The sequence below is a fragment of the Arvicola amphibius genome, chromosome 5 (genome assembly GCF_903992535.2).
Source record: "Arvicola amphibius chromosome 5, mArvAmp1.2, whole genome shotgun sequence".
Lineage (NCBI taxonomy): Eukaryota > Metazoa > Chordata > Mammalia > Rodentia > Cricetidae > Arvicola > Arvicola amphibius.
Window position 1 is genome coordinate 137,670,925 of NC_052051.1, and position 23,773 is coordinate 137,694,697.

Consider the following 23,773-nt stretch of genomic DNA (forward strand, 5'->3'; position numbering starts at 1 on the left):
TCAGATCCACATGCTTTCTCTCTCTCATTAGAAAACAAACAATAATCACAATATTATTTAGGTAACTAAATAATAATAATAATAAAAAGTAAAATAAGTTAAGACAAAAACAAGTCAGGACAAAACAAATAGAATGAAAAAGAGTGAAAAAACACAAGTAACATATAGATGCAGAGACACACATACATCTGCACATCGAAGAATCCCATAAAAATGCAAAGCCAGAAGCCATAATCTGCACATATTTAAAAAGCTGGAGCCACAGCAGGCTGCCACTGCTGTGTTGGCAGATGCCCAGTCGCAGTCATTTGGTGTCCTACACTCTCAGGAAGCTTAGAGCAGACATGCAGTACTGTCTAGTGACAGCTGAAGGGCAAAATATCTCTAGACTAAGGGGAAGGACCCTGACATCAGAACCATACACAGAAAAGGCACATTGGAAAACCAATCAGAATCAGAGTCTTCAGGGAAACACAGGTTCTAACCTTGGGAAGGACAGACAGCCTACAGACAGACGCCAGCATCTGTGGCCCCATCTCAACCTCACAAAGGATTCACTCAGAGAAAAGAGCAGCATTTACAGCTCAACCACTGAAGGAGTTCCCAGACATTTGCTACCTGGTCCACAAAAGGCTGCTTACACATCAGGGAGCCTGGGAAGCAACGTTGAAGAGTTAAGGCTGCCAACAGCAATCAGACATTAATCTACATCCAGGAGCTGAGCCTCATAGCCTGAACACCAAACTAGCATGGCCTGGGTATGGGAGAGTGGTGTGGACACAGGAGAGCTGGTCTCCTACAGCTCTGGCCACTGCAAGGCTCTGCTCAGCTGATGGCTTCTGGCATGGATACAGGCTGAGAAAGACTCATCTTCCCTTGTGGGGCTACACACTAGGAATTTGAGCATGCTCCAGTGAGTATACAGACCACAAAAATGGACTTGGCTTTGTTGTTGTTGTTGTTGTTGTTGTTGCATGCTCCAGTGAGTATACAGACCACAAAAATGGACTTGGCTTTGTTGTTGTTGTTGTTGTTGTTGTTGTTGTTGTTGTGAAGGGGTCACAGGTGGAAGGACTAGAGACATGGGACGACTAGAAGGTGAACTCAATAGGGGCACACGATGAGAGATTCCCAAATAATCAATTAAAAGAAATTACTAACACCATGGCAATGCCATTCAGTGAGAGTGAATTAGATGAAATCCCAAAGAACTCAAAATAGTGAATGTGTTCAGAAAAATCAAAGAAGACATAAACTCCTAAAAATCTCTGAAGCAATACAAACAAATAGCTGAATGAAATAAGAACGTCTATGCATGACAAGAAAATGAAATTCATGGAGAGAAACACTGAAAAAAATACTGGAAATGAAAAATTCAGTAAGACAAAACTTAATTAGTTTAAATTTAAAAGACCAGGGGGAGGGACTCAAGAGATGCTCCACAATTAAGAGCAGGTTTGCTCTTCCAGAAGTCCTGGTTCAATTCCCACCACCCACGTGGAAGCTCTCAACTGATTGCCATTCCAGTCCCAAGGGATCTGAAGCCCTCTTCTGGCCTCTGCAGAAATGAGGCGTGTATTCAGGTAAAACCCTCCTACACATATAATTAAATATGTATATTTAAATATTAAGCTTGGAAGAAAGTCTAACCAAGAGAATGAAAGACAGAATATCAGGACCTGAAGCAAGGGAAAGGAATTAGAATATTCATGTGATGGCATAATAAGGAAGAAGGCACAAAGAGGACATTTCAGATCTGTGTAATGAGATTAAAAAAAAAGACCCAGTCTATGCATCATGAGCATAAAAGCAGAACTTCATGTTAAAACCATAAATATTTTCAATAAAACCACATCACAATTTTCCCCCAATCTAGAAAAGAGGTATCCATCCGACTACAGGGGGACATTAAGAACATAAAAAAAACAGAACTTACCCACATGGCAGTATACTGAAAGCATTAAAAATATTGAAAAAAATTACACTAAAAATGTTCCAAAGAGAAATGCCAAGTCACAAATATAAAACAGTGTAAGACTTAATAGAAACTTTAAAAGTTAAGAACTCTTGGAGTGATATACTCAAGCTCTTGAAACACAACTTCCGACCGAGACTGCTAAGACACAGAGCAAAACTATCCATCACAATTGAAGGAGAAAGAAATGTTTTTCATAATAAAACAAGATAAAGGAATCTATGACCACAAAACCAGCTCTACAGAAGATATCTGAAGAACCCTTCAGACTGAAGTCAAAGATAAACACAATCATAAAGCTATAACACACACACACACACAACAGTAGCTAAACAGTAAGGAATTGGAAAACACTAAGCACAACAAAAACGGAGGAATCAATGCAAGTCTTTCAATAGCTCTGAATATTAAGTATCTAAACCTCCGATCAAAAGACACAGATTAGCCTCCAAGAAAGGCACTTCACTTTCCAAAACAGATACAATCCTAGGATGAAAATAGGGAGGAAAGCATCTAAGCAAATAGAATTAGGAAACGAGGAGTCATTGTTTCAGTGTTTGACAAAACAGAGTTCAAATGACAATTAGTCAAAAGAGATAAAGGTCGCTTCATGGTGATTAAAGGAACAACCAAGAAGAGGACATACAATTCTAAACATATGCGCCTACTATGATAAAATACATACGCTCAGATGTAAAGACACAGATTAACACCCACACAATAATAGGTGAATTCAGTACTCCACTCTCACCAATATAAGCTCATGCTAACAACAACAAACAGAGACACGTTTGAACTAAATGACAATTTGATGCAAGAAGCTTAACAGATATCTACAGGACAGTTTATCTAAACCCTGGAGAATACGCATTCTTCTCAGCGGTCCATGGAACTTTCTCTAAAACATATCATATAGTAGGACGCAAAGCAAATCTTAGCAACTATAGAAAAACTGAGGAATGTCTTGTTTTCTATATGACCACAATAGAATCAAAATCAAAAAAAAAAAAAAAAAACAAAGTAACTGCAAAAAAATACACAAACTCAAAGAAATTGAAAAATACACTATTGGATGATGGATAGATCACTCAAAAGTGTTCAAAAAACAATTTAAAAAATAACCTAAAATCCAATAAAAAATAAAATGCACCATACCAAAAGCCCTGAGACATAGTAAAAGTAACGCTAAGTGGGAAGTTGAGTGGAAATTCCTACAGTTAAAAAAATCAGACAAAACTCAAATAAGTAACTTGAAAAATCAAGAATAAACCCTCTCAAAACCAGCATGATGTGGGATTCCCCTCTGTATGCTATGATCCATTGGTTAATGAATAAAGCTGTTTTGGCCTACCAGCAAGGCAGAAAGAGCTAGGTGAGAAAACTAAACTGAGTGCTGGGGAAAAGGAGGTAGAGTAAGAGAGATGTCATGTAGCCACTGAAGGAGAAAGACACCTGCAAGAGCCTACCAGAACCTTGCCAGTAGGCCATGACCTCGTGGTGATGCACAGATTAGTAGAGATGGGTTAATTTGAGAGATAAGAGCTACCTAGAAATATGCCTAAGTAATTGGCCAAGCAGTGTCTTAATTAATACAGTTTCTGTGTGATTATTTCACGTCTGGGCAGCCAAGATTGAATAAGCAGTCTCCACCTACACCAGCAGACAGAAATCCTTAGATAACAGGGCAAAAGGTAATGAACCAGAAATTAAATTTTTAAAAAATATTTGATAAAACACATAACTGGATTTCTGAAAAGATGAAAAAATAAAACCACAAACCCTTAACCGCAGTAAGCAAGAGAGGGAACATCCAAGTTAAAGTCTGAAGTGAAAAGGAAAACAGTACAACAGTGAAATCCAGACAATTACGAAGACACACCTTGAGGACATAAATTACTTAAGCAGAAAACCTAAATCAAATGGGTGAATATTTGGGTTCATCTGACTAACAAAACTAAACCAAGATGAGATCAACATTTTAAGCAGATATACAACAAGCAGCATTGATGTAAGAATAATAAAAAAAATTCCAATAACATAAAACATAAAAGTATAACAGTGGACTCACTGTTGAATTCCACCAAACCTCTAAAGAACACTGGTGAGTCTCAAATTATTCTATAAAACAGAATGAGCATTTATTGCCTTAATACCACACCCAGATAAAGATAAAAAAAATACATGATCTTCCTGATGAATATAGATGCAGAAATCCTTAGTACAATACTTGCAAACCAAATTCAAGAACATTTAACAACATTTCATTCATTGTGATCATATTGGAACCACGCCAGAGACACAGGCATGGTTCAGCACAAACGAATACAAAAATTTAACATTAATAAATTATAGAAATAGATTCAAGAATAGAAATCACATGATCTTCTCAACAGGTACATATAAGATTTTTTTAAACAAAAATCTATCATCTCACTGTGATAAAAGCCCTGCAGGAACTAGGACTAGAGAAAGTGATCTCAGCAAAATAAATTCTATATCCATCAAACCTATAGCTAGCATTCTATTAAATGGTGAAAAAAATCAAAGTATTTCTGCCAAAATGAGCAACAAGATAAGGTATACATATTTCCACTCTTAGTCAATATAGTGCTTCAATTTATAGCTAAATAATAAGAGAATGAGAAAAAGGAGATGCAATTTGGAAAGAAAGAAATCAAAGAACGCTTATCTACAGATAAGAAAATTTTATATATACCCTTAAAAGCTCCACAAGAAGACTCCTGATCTAATAAACACATTCAGCGAAGTGGAATGCTATAATACTAATACACAAAAGACAATGTCTTCCTATAAACCAGTAACAAGAGTACTGAAATAAAAATCAGAGAAACAATCAACAGCCTTCCTCCTATATATAAGAAATAAGAAAGCCAAGAAAGAAATCCAATGATCAACCTCACTCAAACTGCTTTGAAACAAATGGGAATCTGTTTTATACCCCTTTCTCCAAAAGTTCAGGAACCATTGAAGAGGGGAGAAGAAAATTGGTAAGAACTAGGTAGGTAGATGAACATAGTAAACAGTGTCCTCCAATAGAAATAAACTCTAAGTGGTTATGATAGCATGCACAAGACAATGACGCTCAAAATCCCAGCATGGAGGAAGGAAGTGATTAGGAAACCCAACCCCAACTGAGGAGGTATTGTCAACTTAGGGGCACTCAAGAGGAAGACTGACTCAATTCTTCCTTCAAGGATGAGGCCTTGAGAGATGACCATTATACAGTAGATGGCCCTATGCTCACATACATACTTGCAGCAGTAAGTGAGCTCAATGGATCCAAAAAAATAGAACACATGAATTATGAGGGAATAGTAGTAGGAAGGGTAAGGGAGGTGTTGGAGTTTGCTTAAACAAAACAGTACACACACACACACACACACACACACACACATGAAATTCTTAAATAATTAAAAATACCTTGAAATAAACCTAATCAAGGCAGTAAAAGACTTCTATTATGATAACCTTGAAACATGAAAGAAACTGAAGACAAACAGAAGATCAAAAGTATTCCATTACTGATGGATTAGAAGAGTTAAATTGTGAAAATCACTTTATACGACCAAAAGCAATCTGCAAATTCAATTCAATCCTCATCAAAATCCCAGTGCCTTTCTTTACGGAAATAGAAAAAAAAATCTTTAAATTCATAGGGAAGAACAGGAGTCCCAAAGAGCCAAATAGTCTTGAGACAAAAAATGTGGAAGGTGGTTCTTTATTCCAAGATATACTACAAAACTACAGAGGTAGAAACAGCATAGTGCTAGTTTAAAAACAAACACATAGATCAGGAGAATAAAGGAGGGACCCAGATAGAAAGCAATGCAATTATAGCAACATAGGTTTTGTTGTTGTTGTTGTTGTTGTTGTTTTTAGCAAGAATGACATAAATACACATTGGGAAAAGGTAGCATCCTCAACAAATGGTACTAGGAAAGCTGGCTATCTAAATGCAGAAGAATGAAGTCAGATCCTTATTTCTCATCCTGCATAAAAATTGACTCCAAAGGAAATAAAAGCCTCAACGCAAGGTCCAAACCTCTTAAACTATTCAAGGAAAAGATAAGAACACTTTGAGAGAATGATATACACAAGGACTTTTTGAATCTGATAATGATTGCTCAGGAAATAACAGCCAAAAATTAACAAATGGGTCTTTATGAAGTGAAAGATCTTCTGCATGGCAAAGGAAACGGTTAACCAAGGGACCAGAGAATGGGAGAAAAGTCTCTGCCGGCTGTGCATATGACAGAGGACTAATGTTTAAAATATACAAAGAACTAAAACACTAAATAAGAAATTCAAGCAACCCAGTCAAATGACAGGAACAGCATATTCTCAAATGAATTCTCAAACATCCAATAAGCTTTGAGAAATTGTTCCACTTCATTAGACATCAGAGAAATGTGAATTAAAATTATATTGAGATTCCATGTCACCCCATTTACAATAGAAGTCATTAGTGAAATAAATATAAGAAAATACCGGGGCAGGTGCAGGGGGAAGGAAGCTTAGACACTGCTGGTGGGAATGTCAACTAGTCCAGCCATGGGGGAAAATAGTATGGTAGTTCCTTAAGATACTGAAAACAGATCTACATAAGGCATGGTCATATGATTCCTTAGTATTTGCCAAGGGACTCCAAGTCAGCATGCTACAAAGACACTTGCATTTCCTGCAGCACTGGTCACAACCTAGGTGTCCAATAACAGGAATGGGTAAGGAAAATGTAGCACCATAAACATACAATAGGATTTTTTTTCAGCCATAAAGAATAATGAGGGGAAGTCATTTGCAGGAGAATGGATGTAACTGAAGATAATCATATTAAGTGAATTAAGCCAGCCTCAGAAAGACACATGTAGGGGGCATAGCTATCTTTGTGCTCATAGACGTGCACCAGGGGAACCTGAAATATTAAGCACACAGAATTGTTCCTTCAAAGGAGGGAATGCAAAACCTGCTTCCTGTCCAAATCTGCTCTAGCCTGCGACCTTTACATTAACTGTGTGACTAGTGACTGTTCTGGTCTTGGATACTCCTTCAGATTCTTATCATAAATTTGTTTTTTTTTCCAGTCAGTTGTAAAGCTGTTTTTTTCTCAGTCAATCTATAGAATCTATTTTTATGTACTTTACAAAGAGTTTTGATGTCACACATTCAATCTGTATTTAGCTCTCTTTGTTCCTCAAGGAGATTGATGTTTGCTTCATTGTACAGGTGGGATTGAGGTCATCATTGCCTGAATAAATTCCAACAAACTGTACCCTGCTTGACTATGCATAAAATAAATGACTTGGTGTCAGACTCCCAAAGTTTGAAGCAACACCAGCCATTGAGTCATTTTGTGACAAACTTCCTTCTTGTCTCTTGTGCCTCATAACTCTACTGCCTGCAGAGGGAGCAGAAACATTTAGTATATATTTTCTTTTATTTGTGATTATAGATCTTATATACATAAATTTGTATATGTCTATATGATGCAAATGTAGGAACAACAATGTAGAAGAGAACTAACAGGATGGATAAAAAAGAGAGGGATGTATTAAGGTGGGAGATGAGGTAGACTTACAGGGTTACAGTGGGGGATGAGGTACACCTCTACGGCAGTTTAAAGGAGAATGACCCTACAAATGCATATATTTAAATACTTAGTCCTTAGCTGATGAAACTTTTTGGGAGAAAGCAAGTCCCTGGGGGCAGCCTTGAGGTCGCCAAAGCCAACACCATTCCCAGCATGCTCTCTGCTTCCTGGTTGTGGATCCAGATGTGATCTTTCAGAAGCAATGCAGCCCTCACCATCCTGCCATCATTCTGCTCTCAAACATTCTAGCCCTCTAGCACCATAGCCCAACTAAACCCTTCAGAAGTTGCCTTGGTCATGCTGATGTATCACAGCAATAGAAATGGAATTATCATAACCTACAATGCGTTCTTGTGGGAAAGCATCCTCTTACAATGCCACACACCATTTATATATACAGTGATAATCAAAACCAAAACAAATTTAACAAAGAGACAAATGAATGTGTCTTTCAAAGGTACCTGTACACATCCACTCTAACTCCGCGATGATACCTCAATTAGACCTGATTCTTAAGTTTAACATGTGAGATCTCCATAACATAATCTTAGAAGACACTACTAAATGCATGATAAACAGAGGCCCATCACTAAATAGAAAGCAGGTAACATTCGATGGGGAGTCTTCCAAGGCATGTTCCTCTCCACAGCCCATCTTAGAGAAAATTGCAAACATTTGGCAAGTAATATGAAGGTGTTCCTTCTCCCCCTTCTGTTCTTTATTTGAGTTTAACCAACCCTCACCTTCTAGCAGAAAACAAGCCCAGCTGACTTACAGTGTACACAGATGCTCACGGGGCCACTGTGAACAGACGTGGAGGACAGTCAGTGGTTGTTAGAGGGAACTAGTTTCACAAAGCTCGGGCTATGTTTCACTGACCTGGCAATACTTAGAAAGCAGCCATTGTATGCCTTTGTTTAAAGGAACTTTATTTAACTTGTTGTTGATTCAATAACATCATTTGACTCATAGCATTGTTATGCAAGCTGAAGACAAAGGCAAATCATAGTCTACTTATATCCAGGAGCAATGGATGGCAGTACCTCATGTGGGGGTCATCTTAAAATAATGAAATTATCTAAAAAGTACAACAATGTGGAAAATGTGGGATTTAAGAAAATAGGGTTTCACCTTTGAGCACCTCAATAACACCAAAATACCAAAAATATTTTTAATTTTTCAGGCCACTGTCCCTAATCTCTTCTCTCCTTCCACTTAGCCAGACCCCCATTTCCCAGCAAAAGCATCAGGCAACTCAAATTTCTGTGGTCACACCTGGAAGTGACTCTGAGGACACTTTGGGTATTGATTTGAAGGTTGCAATCTAAATTTAGCAGCGAGATGAATTCACAAATTCAGAATCTGTGAATAATGATAATTTAGCTGTATTTAGACTTCAAAGTGTCTTCTGCAGTTAAACATAATAACCCAAGGTCACTCACTGCACAGTGAATTTGTAGATTAGGATGGCTGCTTCTATTTCCTTTTTGTTGTTGTTGAAGTTTTAGTTCCCAGCATGTTATCTGGAAAATGTAGATGCCTCAAACATATTAGTCAGACACTGAACAAATTGACATTGTACCCAGCTCCAGTAATTAACATATTCCAATCTTCCCGTGCTAAGCTGTCACGTAGATGAATGTACAGGGTTTCGTACATTCATTTGTGTCAGAATATTATACACAACACCAAAAACTGAGCAAATCTCTGAACCACAAATATTTTTAAATTTCCCAGGCAACCACTCACCAATCACTCACCCTTCCAACTAGCCAGCCTCCCCTTTCCCAGCACAAAGCTCTACGACACCCAGTTTTCAGAGGCTCGGCTCCTCATTCCCTTCAGTCCATGTGCAGCCCATACAAAGCATCTGTAAAAGCCGCGGCTGCTGAATGTTTGATGAATAGCATATGCTGCAGTGATAGACTGAACCCTGCCATTTGCAGCCCCGGCAGCACCTTGGCACTGCTCTGGGTTTGATAAGGTGGACTAGCCAAGTGTTGGAAAGCAGTGTTTTTGTGAAAGAGCTGATAGCGCAATTTTCCTTCCTGAACGTGCCTAGCTGTCCCAGGAGTCTGGTAATAAATAAATAACTAGCCGGCAGTAGAAACAGCTTCCAAATCACCAAGGAAGGAGGGGGAGCATAAGGTAGCATGCAGCAGCAAAGTAGGTGCCCCCCACCCTGCTGGCTCTGACCAGAGTCTGCTCTGGCTCACCTCTGCTTGCTTATTCAGCCTCAAAGGCCCTAAGAGCCAGACCTGGCCTCCTTCTAGCTTTCAGTACATGAGAAGACAGCTACTGCTCATCTTAACCATTTAGTCCTATGTGGACCAGATACTCCACGGAGATCAATGCTGTCAGCCCCCTTCCAGACACTGGCCCGCAACAGGATCTGCTACACTGATCTGGCTATGATGATGCTGGATGTGTGAACTGAAGGGAAAACGCTCAAGAAAAATGAAGAGGGTGGGAAGGAAGAGTCTTCCGAGGAAGGTGAATGGAAGCTCCCATGGAGAAGTTTGAGAAGCAGCACAAGGGGCCTTGAGGAAGGCAAAGAGGATTCTGCAGAGGGTATTAGACACAGGTAGGCATCTTCTTTCAGAAATTGTTTATCACTAACATATATTCCTAAAATACGATGCTATTTTCTGCATGGCCCAATCACCTTATGGTTGAACTCCTTAGTATCCTAGGTCATGCAATTCTAAGCTAGAACATTCATCTTTGGTCAGCAAAACAAGAGTCAGAACTCAGCCTTCACTTATCCTCTGGGTAAGACTCTGTGTAGAGTACAATCTGTGTTGTCATGCCTCCATGACAGGGTTCCCAGGAGTCCCCTACTACTGTTTGCCCTTGGCATCAGAAGATGGATTGTCGGCACGTAAGAGCTACTAAATTACCAATCTAACCATGAAAAGAGACCCCTCAAGACATAGAGTTGGAAATGGATGCTTTAATACGCATATGTTCAGGACCAGAAATTGGAGGGAAGCCAGTAGGAGACAGGAAAAGTGATGTAAAATAAGAATTTAGGGGGTTACTAAGTATGGCAGAAGTGCCGGATGATCTCACAGAACATTCTAGAGTGGAACCATATAAGGTAAGGGGATAGGATGGAACCTACAGTGACCGTTCATGGAGGTGTGAGCCATATCCACAAGCAGAAAGGGGGAGCCTGGGGTGAGGTGGACCCTTCCAGCTGAAATGCACACTCAGAGGATCCTTCTGCTGCCAATCCCCCAGGCAGAGAGCCAATGCTTGCTTCATGATTGGTGAAGGATCCAGGCAAGCATAGAGTAAGAGTAAAGACATTGCCACTGATAACCAAAGAAGAATTTGTCCAGCTCCCCTTGCTTTCAAACAGTTTTTATTTCGCAGACAGCACGTGTCCCCAGGAATGCTGTGACAAGGGTGAAAAAGTTGATATTTGATGATGACATTCATTTATACGTTCTGAAGGAGCCCAGATTAAGAGCTGGACAGACTTCTATGGAAGACAGAAAGAAAGACAACCCAAAGACTAAAGCCTGCATGTAGTCCTGAATGCATATCCCCATACTCGGGTCTCGTTCCTGTGAGGTCTGGGACCCTGGAATGGAATCCAGGAGAACTCTCATGAGTGTAAAGCTGTTACAGTTTGGACTAGTGTCCTTAAGGGCCTGCCTGTTGAAAGCATGGCTTCTGGTCCACAGCCCTATCTGGAGTTGGTGGAAACTTTAGCAAGCAGGGACCTAGTCCAGGGACCATAGACCTTCCTGTTCCTCTTCCCTCCCTGCTTTCATTACTGAGCACTTTCTTCTTCCACACTCTCTCACCAAATGCTGCATCATCCCAGGGCCAAAAGAAACAAAGTCAGCCAACCCAGGACTGAAACCTCTGAAACCACCAGCCAAGATAAACCTTTACTGATTATAAGTTGATTATCTCCCTTGCTTATTTCATCGCAGTGGCAGAAAGCTGACTGCCATGGCAAATCCTAATAGAAGCCATGATGATGGATGTCACACGCCACCTTTTAAGGCATGATAGCCTGTGTTCTAGGCTATCAGAGGGTACTATGATGACCTGCTCTCAAATACTTGACAGAGTACATCACGTTGGCAAACTCAAGTGTAGAAAATGAATATAAGCAAAATTAAGAACTGGATGAAGGAAAGAAGAGAAGGAGTCTCGCTCCAGAGTGAAGGGACAGTGGCTCCACTACCAAGTCATTTGCACAACACACTTCAGATGCTCAACACCCAATGAGCCAAAGCAAAGAAACAAATACACGCTTTATACCAGCATCTGTTCCTGCTTAATACCGACAACGTATACAAAACAGCTGTTTAGAGCTCAGTCATTGTCTACTTAGGTGTTGTAATGCAAGAAGAGGGCACACATAATGTCTGCAGTTCTGTTGTCTTTTTATATAGAAGCATACAGCAGGGTAAGGAAGTAGCTACTGGATCTCTGTCACTGCACTGTTCATATTAGAAGCACTCCTCAGTGAAACATCTTTTTAGGCTGTCAGTTTTGGGGCATTATTTGTTGAATCTGTAAAGATAAGGATTAGGGACGGACTGTGTAGAATACTTGCCTAGGTTCTAGCAAGCACCTCGTCACCTGCTTGTCTTGTGATTACAGTTAACCTAGTCTGAGAGTTCAGTGTAAGGTTTTATCTGGAGAGGTTATATTACATGCATCTGTCCAAGTCTAGTTACATGGATGTGTTAAAGAGATTGCACAATTAACACATCCATCCTGGCTAATGAACAAATTCAAATTAGCAAAATAGCAGGCTTTAAAGCAAGCTAGTTTCAAAGCTGAGAAAAAAGACAAAAAAGTATGTAAGTAAATCACCTTCAGTAGAATATTCTTAAATGAAAATGCATTTTTTAAGTCAGAGGAGAGCCACAGTTCCTTCCTTGGTTTAGATTGGAAGTGTCTTCCCCCACCACCAAAGGCTATTGAGAGGTGATTACAGACTAACTCTGTCAATGGGGAACTAGGAGGTGGGATCCAGTTGGAGGAAGCACTCACTGTGAGCACCATCTTCGTAGTTTACATCTTAAAGTGCCCCACCCTGCTGAACTCCATGAGATAAGCATCTTCCTCCACCTTAGCTTTCACCCTGTAAGGCTCTGTCTTACTCAGGGCACAAAACAATGAAGACCAAAGACCCGCTAACAGAAAAACCCAGAAACCATGAGGCAAAAGAAAGCTTTCCTCTGTTAAAGCATTTCTCTCGGGTATCTGGCCACCGCAGACCAAGAGACTTATCTACAGCTCTTTTTGCATCTTCTGAGCACACATCACAGCCCCTGGCTTGTAGTCACCTGCGAAGCTGTGTCTTACCAACTCTATCCAGGAACATGCCAAACGCTCAGTAGACACAGAAGGCAAAAAGCTGAAAATTTCAGTAGCTTGCCCAACGGTGCAGAGCCAACAGGTGACAGAGCTGTGTCCTGCTCACCATTGCACGTTGAGTGGGCCCTACGACACCTGACCAGGGAGACAATAGGAAATGTCTGTTGATAGCTAATGCATTGTAATTTGAAGGACAGATCAACAAACTGAAATCCCTTCAAATGAATAATACCCTGTAATTGAAATGGCAGGTTTTTCATAGATACTCATTTGAGCCCAAAAAGAAATGTTTGGGGCTCTCAGAATCTTTTCTGTAGTCATGCAATAACCTGCTATTTCCTGAACCAAGAATTATGCCGCCTAAAAGCCACTCTGATTTCCTGCATGCCAAATTCACAACAATAGTGGGATAATAACCTGCCCCATCCTACAAAAGAGCAGAAAACCTAAACATCCTATAATTGATTTTGAAAATGGAGACATGAACTTCCTAACTAGTTTGGTTAGCATTTCTTTTGGTGGTGAGCTGATCTTATCCACAATGAAACACCAAGTAATTTATCCAATTAAATATTTCCTTGCTTTTTGGTTTATTATGACATACGAAAACATTGTAATAATAAGGCTAATGTTCTAAAGACTATTTAAACAAAAACCAGATGCAGGAGTGTTTTAAAATATCTGCTACTATTTCCGTTCTGATGTCTAAACACAGCTTTACAAGTTACAGACCTCTTTGCCTCTTTAAGTAGGGAAACTGAACACCATTTTTCTTTTTTTCAGGGTGCTGCTAGTATTCTGGATAAGTGTAGCCTGGGCCAGAACCTTTGAATAAGATATTTTTGGAGTATGTGTTGGGGGGGATAATTTATAGGAGTAGCACAACTTCCTACTGAAGTAGGGCTCCTATTCAGGGTTACGTTTGTTAGGATTGCTTTTCTTCTTGATCATTCTAAGATAATGCTGGCAAAAGTTTACAAGTGTTAACCAGACCTGCTGTAAATTTCACCTGTTTATGGTTGCTAACAGAACACAACAAAGCCCTTTCTTTTCTACCACTCTGAAACCCTGCCTTCCAAGATGCTGCAAGAGATCCCACCAAGAAGAGAAAATATTAATAAAAAATAGTATGGTGTGAATGTGAGTAACTGAATCAGAGGAACTGCTGTTTTGGTCCAAACTAAAATAAATACAATTTATTCAAAAACGAAAAGCTATTTAAAATTATTCCAAATGAGAAGGTAAACAAAATGCCTTAAGCCACATATTTAAAAAAAAAGAAAAAAAAAAAACCTCTTCAGGTAAAACCTGCATAAACGGGCATTGTTCTTGTGTTATTCCCTTGGCAACTTTGCTGGCATTGACAAAGAACCAGGCTACTCAAGTCCCTGTAAGGCACCCGAAATCCCTGTGCATCATCCACCCCTGGGCATGAGGTTCCTATCAAAAGGTTTCAGGTGTGTGGTTCATCATCCTTTGGTTAAGAGTTATCAATGGTGTAGACAAACAGACAAACAGCATGGCAGGGCTCTGAGGTGAGTTGATGCCCGCCCATGTGGCAGGGATAGGCGGATTCCCTTTTAGAAGTTTACTAGGAAGAGGGGTTTGTGTCTGTAGCCAGCCAGTCTCTGATTCCTTGCTGGCAGCATGGGGCAGGGGTACTGCCCTCCGGGGAAGTGAATCATGTCAATGTGTAAACTAGAGGACAGAGGAAAGTGAGGAGGGGGGCACATTTGGTCCAGATGAACCCAGTTTCCAGACAGCAATATGACGTCATTAGTCCTCTGATGTCTTAGTGTCTGGTTAACTTGAATTCTGTAAACTTCCTTGGGGAAGGATCAGGGATCCAACCGTGCGCCAGGGATCCTTGAGATTCTGTTAGAGGCCCCAAGACTCAGAGACAGGCTCTGGGTAGGGAGGCTCTCATTTCCCTTATCACAGCTGTGGTTATAGTGAGAGAGAAAGGCTGCAGAGATGGGCGTGGCCAGTTTAGCCCCTGGTCCCAAACCTAACACATATCCCCATGCTGTCGCAGTGAGTAGGATCTTGCTCAAGAAGACTACCTTGTTCTTAGAAATACCTTCAGTAATGGCCAGCACTGTGTGTGACATCCGCACCTGATACATGAATTTATCACATGATGCTTCTAAGATGTTCTTGCAGCAGAAACCAGCTAATGCTCTCTAGGACATGACGCTTCCTTCATCTGAAAGCATCTCTTTCAAGGGACCCCAAAAGATAAACAAATCTCCTCCGAAAAGGATGAATAAAAGCCATCCATCACTTCAGAGAGTGAGAACACATGTGAACAGAATGACTTACTGGAGAGCTAAGCAAGCAGATGTCAATTTCCAACGTACTGTAAATAGCACACTGCAGGTGGATGTGAGTCTCCCTCCCCGGACAGTGGGCACGCACATTGCCGGCAGCACTAGAACCATCACTTAGTAATCAAGAGTGTCTGACATATAGCAAATGGTGACGACAGGTGCCCAAGTCACTAAGATCCTCCAGAACAACACCTGTCCCCAGGAAAATACGAACTGGACCTGGAGGACAGCGCTTGTCTTTTGCAGCTCTCGAATCAGCGAGTGACTCAGCATGCTACCTAGTCACCCGGACATGCCACCTGGCAACTTGTGAAGTCACATGTATCCATCTGCGCAAGCATCGTGACGACCATGCACTTGTCGTGTGTATCAGCACTGTGACTCTCACTCAGGTTGACATCAAACTGCCTCCCGCACGAGGAGCAGTACCCTCCAGACACCGCGTTGGACTAAGCATTCTTTCCTTTCCTTCCGAAATCCACACGGCTCATTTAACAACCAGTTTTATCCCCATCCTCTCCAAATGCTAACAGAGTCAGATTTATCTCACAGGGACAGCGGTTTGCCATTACAGTTTTCATTCCCTTGTCTCTAGACAAGTGCCAAGGGGTACCCCGAAATCACCTTAGAAAAGTAACGGCATAGTTGGGGTTAAGTAGGCACTCCCCCCCAAAAAACCAGTTACACTGAAAGCTAGCGCTCAGCCAGCTACATAAAACCCAGGGTGTGAAAAGGCCGCTCCACTGAAATGCCGCTCTTTCTTCACCTCTTCAGTCTCCACAAAATTCAACCCAGCGCCTGGTGAAGGACAGTCTCTTGATTAACATCTGTTGAAAGGCAAAACCGGCCTCACTTAATGTGATGTGTTGTCTTATGTAATGTACACATATGTCATCAGTCCACATCAATATCTGTTTCGCCCCCTTCAATAGACTCATAGTGTCTTTCCAGACCTGTGTGCTCAGAGCCAAACAAGCTATCAGCCAAAAGGCTCCACTAACTGACCAGGCATCCTTCTTTCCTTTCAAGACCCCGGAGGACGTAGCCCTGCCCAAGGCATGAGTCAGACACCATAGAGGCCAATAGCCAGACGGTGCACACAGTGTACTGGGCCTGCTGCCAGCCCACCTGGAACCAGCCTTCACCTGCAATATAGATCTGTAGGAATTATAGGGGTTTTAACTTATTTATTTTATTTCATGTGCATGACTGTTTTGCCTACCTGCATATATGTGAACTGTTTATGTACCTGGTACCCTCAACAGTCAGAAGAGGGTATCAGATCTCCTGGAACTCAAGTTACAGATGGCTGTGACCCACTATGAGGGCGCTGGGAATTGAACCCAGGTCCTTTGTGACAATAAGTGCCCTAAGTGGCTGAACCTTCTCTCCAATACCATGAAAGAATATTTTTAATGAAATAATATATCATTTAAGAGTTCAGTGTGAGAATTAAATTAACTGATGTATGCAAATAAAAGGTGTGCTTACTACGCAGTGCTAATGGTTCTTTCTCTATTAATAGGCCAGTTAGCCTAAATACTATTAGATATCTAGGAGCAAAACATTAAAGACCCTCATAAATCACTTAACTCTTTGCTGTTATTTAGAGAGAACTAATATAGTTCTTCCAGTGAAGATCAGCAGAGGAGAAGGATTTCTCCATACCAGATGTTTGGATCCAGCGTTACGCTGACACTGTTACAGATGCCACTGAACTTCCAAATACTGAGTTTATTGAGCGCCTGAGCTGCCGTCTTTCAACCCAGATATGTTTTAGCACTTATCTCCCACCTGAAAAGGATACCACCCGTGTTGACCAGTACATTGTCCTTGGAATATACAGTATAAGAAACCTATTGTGTGCCTGCATGAAGAACTTAGAGCCTCCTAAGTTCTTCTGAAACACTGGGCCATGTGTTACTAACTATTAATTAATTACACACTATTAAAGAATTTAATGGAGGCCTGTCTCAATCCTTAACCCAAAGCACTCTTGTTTATGAACAGCAAGAAAAGCCTCATTTCCTTTCCTCCAGTATTACATGCTTAAATAAAATGCCCATCATTGTAATTGGACACATAAAACATTTTAGCAGACTTGATGTCTTCAATTACTCATGACTGTCTGATCCTAATTAAATTGAAAACAGCAGTCCTGTGGCCTGCCGTAGCCTAAGCTTCTGTTTCCAGAGGACCTGTGCATGCAATAAACTATTGTACAGTTTTCCTGTTACAGAGACTGTAGTGAGAGTAACTATGTTCCTAAATGTTTCTTGAGCAGTAGTAGACAGTGAGGTAAATTCATTCATTCTATAAACATTATTTCTCTCTTATAGTTCAGGACCAAAGAACCCAAAGAGACTGATGCACAATGCAGGCTTTACCCAGATACTACCCATGGTCACATACAGGGAGATGATTCAGCCATGGCAGGAGCAGACCAGGCAGGTATGAGAAAGAGGATGAAGCTCTTGACAGAGATGAACTTCTCAAACCCTGGTGCCCTTCTGGTTTCTAGAGGCAATGGTACACATGGAAAGTGACCTAGTTTATGATAATAGTCATAATTTTAATTTCTACACTGACTGGTCTAAGGAATGTTGTAATGCTCATGTGTCCAGGGAAGTTGCTACTGCCATAACTCTGCAAAATGCTTAGAGCTTCACCCAGGCACAGGGAAGTCTCAGCCCATAGAGGGATATTGAGGAACCATCCAGAGAAAAAGATACGAATGCACATCCAGGACTTCCAAGTCCAAGTATTACCATGAATTGGTGGAGCCAATAACTTCATAGGCATTAGTATGGATAAAAATTAAAACTGATTCACAGCATGGTAAATGAAAGTGGGAATAACATAAGACAGCTTTATTAGGGAAGTGAGGAAAGAGGTTTCTAAGAAAGTGGCAATTGAAATGAATCTATCTATGTATGAAAAATGGCCATAATTCAAAATCCAGAGAAATGCATTACAGGCAGAGAGAACTATAGAGCACAGCACAGTGTCCATTTGCGCCACAGTAAGAAAATAACTGAAACTATGCAATTTTTTTTTTTTTGGTTTTTTGAGACAGGGTTTCTCTGTGGCTTTGGAGCCTGTCCTGGAACTAGCTCTTGTAGACCAGGCTGGTCTCGAACTCACAGAGATCCGCCTGCCTCTGCCTCCCGAGTGCTGGGATTAAAGGCGTGTGCCACCACCGCCCGGCTGAAACTATGCAATTTCTAAAAACAGAGATTGTTTTCTTACAGTTCTGGAAGCCATGAAGTCCAAGAGCATGACACACACATGTGGTCTGGTCTATATGGTGCACAGTTTCACTGTAGAGGTCATGTATGATACAGGTCATCCTTCTAGAAGGCCCACCATAATGCCCTTTATTCACAGGTGAGTGTGGGACCCTCATTACCAGTCCTTTTAAAATATTTCCACCTTCTGCTCTATTACCATGGCAACTTTATTTCAGCTTGAACTCTGAAGGAGGTATTTAAATTGTGATATACAAATTTGGCAATTTAAAGCCACATACAGGACTGGTGAGCTAGTTCAGTGGTAAAGAGCACTTGGTCTGGCAGGGGACCTGGCTTCAATTTCCAGAATCCACATAGAAGCTCAAAATCATCCATAACTCCAGTTCCAAGGGTTCTGATGACTTCTGATCTCCATGGGCATCAAAGATGCACATAGTATACATGCATACATGTAGACAAAACACTTATAGAAGAAATAAAGAAATCTTTTTAAAAATTAAACATACATGATTCTATAGCTACATGGATTCTATAACTAACTACTGTCTATGGAATGGATTTGCACTTTGCTTAGACTTCTATCTACTCATTGGTCCTCACTGAGCCTAATAACCCTAACCAATATGGATATCTATACATTAAGGGGAAAACCTAGACGCATGAATTGGTACCCAGTTGAGTTCATCGAAGGCTGTGCTTTACACTTATGTATGCATTCTTGGACTTCAGCACTGGGATCATAGTCATGTCTTGTCCGCAGCTTCCATGTAGACTCCTCTGCTAAGTTCCCAGCCTTCCAGCCTCACCTGTGTCCACTAAGTGAACATCTACAACAATATGCCCAGAACCTGAGATCCAGTTTAACTTGCACAGTGAGAGAATGACTTGGCAGTGTACCTGAAGCCACAGCTGGCGGGGAGCTGGAAAAACAGAACTACATAGAGAGGAAGGTGGACAGGGATGGCTGGAGCTGCCATGCTCCCCAGAGACTACCCATCCTTCAGGACTCAGAAACACATACTGGATAACCATTGGAGACAGCTAACCTGGTCAGGGGGAAAAGTCTATGTAAGGTGGCTCCCTTCAGACTTCTCAATGGGTCTTAATGCCTGCAATAGGCCTGTGTGTTGAGGTATAGTACTGTTAGGCACTATTGGGAGGAAGGAGGGACCCTTCTGAGTGGTAGATATATAGTGGCAGGCCATCAAATGATTGGGTACATACCCTCAGAGGGGATTGCGAGATCCCAGGCTTATCCCTTGCTCTCTTTTCATTGGATCTCAGCCGTGAAGTCAACAGCTGGATCCGCCGCAATCCCTGAGACAATATGCTGCCTCTCTACAGGACCAAGTACAAAGAGTCCTCTGGCCATTGACTAAAATCTCTAAATTACTAATCCCATCTGCAAGCCTTTCTTCTGTGTAAAATGACTATCCTTGGGTTTGGTTATAGTGGCAGACAGACATCAGCAACACGAGGAAGAGATACTGTGAACTGTACCCCAAAGGCCTTTAGACAGCAAGGAAAGAGGCTCTGCTATCTTAAGGAAAAACTCATTTACAACAAAATATCTACTATGCAAGGCATTTCAGAAGAGAATCTGACAAAATAGGAGGCCTCTAGAGGAACTTATTCTGTGAGAACAGTTGAGAACTCACATCCTGGAGGAACTAGGCATATCCAGCCAAGGTAAAAATGGATGCTGGGTTGATGTTTCCTTCTGTGTCACAGGAACATTTTCCCTGGGTTCCTGGTTTTCTTTGCACTTTTAATGAACTTCTTGTATTAAATTTTCTTCTTAAAAAATACCTAGAGTCATTTCTGCTTTAGGAAAGAACCCCAAAAGATTCGGTCCTATGGAGATAATCACACATTTAACGATCTCAGCGGTTTAATGAATGAAGTGCCTAGCCTTCCACAAACCCTCCACAATATTATTGGAAGGTGACCTCTGATCTCTTTTAACTCATTGTTGCTTTAGGCAGGAAGCGTGCCCAGGGAATGCAGGAAAGGACAGTTCAGTCTGTCCTGGGACTATCTGACAATACTTTAGAGCAGCGCTTCTCAACCTTCCTAAGGTTCCTCATGTTGTGGTGACCGCCCCAAACATAAGACTATTTTGTTGCTACTTCATAACTGTAATTTTGCCACTGTTATGAGTCATGGTGTAAGTATCTGATAGACAGGATATCTGATATGTGACCTCTGCGAAAGGATCATTCAGCCCCCAAAGAGGTCATGACCCACAGGTTGAGAACCACTGCTTTAGCGTTCCCAGTAGGAAGGGAGCTCCCATGTAAAGGACTGCGTGCTGCAGAAGGGTGCCCCTACTACTGCTGCCATGTACTTCACCACTCCCCAGAACTCTTTATTTCAACTCAAGAATTCTCCAACTGTATTTCATTTCTAGCTCAGTGTGCCTGTAAAAACAGAATCGGGCAAGGGATAATGCTTGCATCAGCTCCTGGGGCCAATTCAATTTACACGTGGCTTTGGACATGGTGTTCCTGGGAGGTACACTGCAGAGCTTGCTTGGCCAATGCCGGATAGCTCCTGAGATGTGGTGTTATTAACGCAAACATTCACAGCTTGGTGAGTCTGAGTCTACATCTGCCCTGAAAGGCCCTGTTGCTCCTGTGACAGGTGCCTGGCTTCTAAACATGGACTCCTAGCACAGCCTCATATGACCGAGGCATGTCTCCCCACTTTGCCTTTTCACAAGGCCCCTAGAAGTGCAGGGAGTTTTGAGTTTTACAGATCATTAAAAAAAAATCATGCAGATTACATAAACAAACAAAAAGATAAGGTTGTGTTAATACCAGTCACGTTTCCTAGTGCTGAGATGCAGGAAAGAGGAAGATGAAACACCCGGATGCTGCTTCCGGGTGCTGGCGTAGGGATTTCCTAAAGAACCTGTTCTGATAAAACCAGAAGCGGCAGGCATCTGCGCTCCTCTCTGTGCACTGACCTTGTAACTTTTCATTCACAGGATATGTCTGCGCCTGCGGAGGATTTGTAGTTGTGGATTCTAGGCCATATATACATACTGCCTTCCTGACAGTCACAGGGCTCAGTGTACTGGGCTTATTAGCCCAATGGACACCTTTAAAATTGTTACAGATTCATGAGTATTGACTCGGGGAGGGGAGGAAAATTCAAAAGCTGTCACAAAAGTGTGAAAGATATTCTGGTTACCTGGTCTCCTGATAGAGCAGGAGCCTATTCTGTGTAGAATAGGAGCAGCAAAGAACTCAACTGAACATATAAAAGCACTTACTTTGAATGCACTGTGTTCTGAAGGCTCACAAAACCTTTCTTTGCATCACGTGCCTAAAGTTCTGGAACGGGAGTTGCCTGAACACTATAATCTTCTTCTCAGGGCCAGAAATCCTATGTTGAACTCTTTAGAGCAAGGTTACAGTGGATGGAGCTCCATCAACACTTAATTTGCTGCTTGATAAGGATTTGTATAAACTCAGCTTCTCTTAATTTGGTCTGTTAAGCATATGAGTAATTCAGAGCTATCGTGACTGGGAGGAAAATCGGTGTACCGTCTGTAGCTCTAACTTCTAGAATGACTGCGCAAAGCATTATTAAATTCCCTGACCAGGGAGAAGGAGAAAGATGACGCTGTTTGCTGTTCTTTGCACACCATGGTCTTTGCCATTTCTCCTGAAGAGCCAGCCCATCAGTAAAAAGGGGGTCACCACAAATGGCCTTTCCCACGTCACTGAAGGTCAGGACAAACCCAATTGCCTTTTCCTGTCATGGAAATACACAACCATCTCACTCACCTGCAACATTTGGCATGGTCCTTATGGCTTGTAATGCTACGTGCTGCAAAAACAGTATATTTCATCCAGCTCAAGGGAGCTTCATTTTCATATTTCTGGAAGACCGTCAGTTAAGTGCAAGCACAAACCAGAATGTGCTAGCTAATTAGACTCCTGCAAAACCATCACTGTTCTATTCTCTGCCTTGCAGAGCAATGAGCAAGGATCTAAAGCTTCACAGGAACCTGCTTTGGGTGCTCTCTGCAACACAGCTCTGCTTTCACTGTGCACTTGAGGGATATGTTAAAAAAAAATCTCGACTGATGTAGAAGCAAGGAATAGCAGAAAACCAGGCTTTCACCCAGTTCTTCCACTGAAAGCCTTTCATGGGCTAGATGTTGCTCTACTCTTTTCAGTGACCAAATTCTCCCCAACAACAAAATATTCAAATGCGCATGACAGTTTTGCCACACCACATGCCTTGTTTTTATTGACAGCACTCGGAGGTAGTTTTCACTAACCACAGAATTCCAGACTTTCTTAGTAAGGTTCCTGACTCAGTAAGGAACTCACATAGGAAGAATGGCTGTAGAAGTAACAAAGACCAGTGCAAATTTGTTCTATTCTACCTGATAGTGATTACAACGCTGGACCCCTACCCCTGCTGCCCAGATAATAGCCTCCTCCCTGAAGAAACACAAATCCAGGGACTCCAGAAGCATAACCAAGCCATGTAACTGTGCTTTGTCGTCACAGAGTCTCTTACCTTGCATCGTTGCTTTGGTTGGTTCTGAGAACAGAGGAATGAGCAAGAGGTAGATAAGGTAGACAAAGGAGAGCCCATTGTATCGGAATGCACACGCTGTGATTGGGAAGAGAGAAGAGGGAAGAATGTCATTAATAACCAACACTACAGGCCAACACAACAGCTGCATGGGCAATGGTTTCATAAATCACATGGTTTCTCTCTCTAAACAGGCAAGTCAATCTCAAAGCAATAAATAGTGTTCTGTGTTCACCATTGTATTGAGTATGGTGTGAAACAAAATAATTAAAATACCTAGTCTCTGTTCTTAAATTCTAAGAATGAATTTAATAGAATAACTCCATTAAAATTAGTAATAATGACTTGTTAATAAGTACACAATATCAAAATACGTAAAAACAGAAAGCATTGAGAGGAAGATGTTTTTACAGACAAATGAAGCCACATTGTTAACGGGCTTAAAACTGACTGTCCTGCTATGTTCTCCATGAATTTAATTGTATCCATAAAGCAAAAGCTTACAGTATATTTGCCAAAGGGGAAAAGAAAAACATGAAAAATCAAAGAAAAACAATCAAATCATAAAAAGACAGTAGCAAGAGCGGATGACAGAACAGGAGCTTCCTTAAAACACCTGGAAAACAATAATGAAATCACAACGGTAACTCTTACCTGTCAGCAGTGACCTTAATCATCAGTGCATTGCATTCTCTAGGCAAAA

At 41.2% G+C, this 23,773-nt stretch overlaps 1 protein-coding gene across 1 annotated transcript in view; it reads right to left on the reverse strand.

The window, feature by feature from the left end:
• Piezo2 (piezo type mechanosensitive ion channel component 2) overlaps positions 1 to 23,773 on the reverse strand; it is a 345,375-nt gene that overhangs the window by 258,507 nt on the left and 63,095 nt on the right. Inside the window, 1 exon segment of the mRNA XM_042055171.1 lies at positions 23,053 to 23,148. Within this exon segment, the coding sequence (XP_041911105.1) occupies positions 23,053 to 23,148 (96 nt within the window).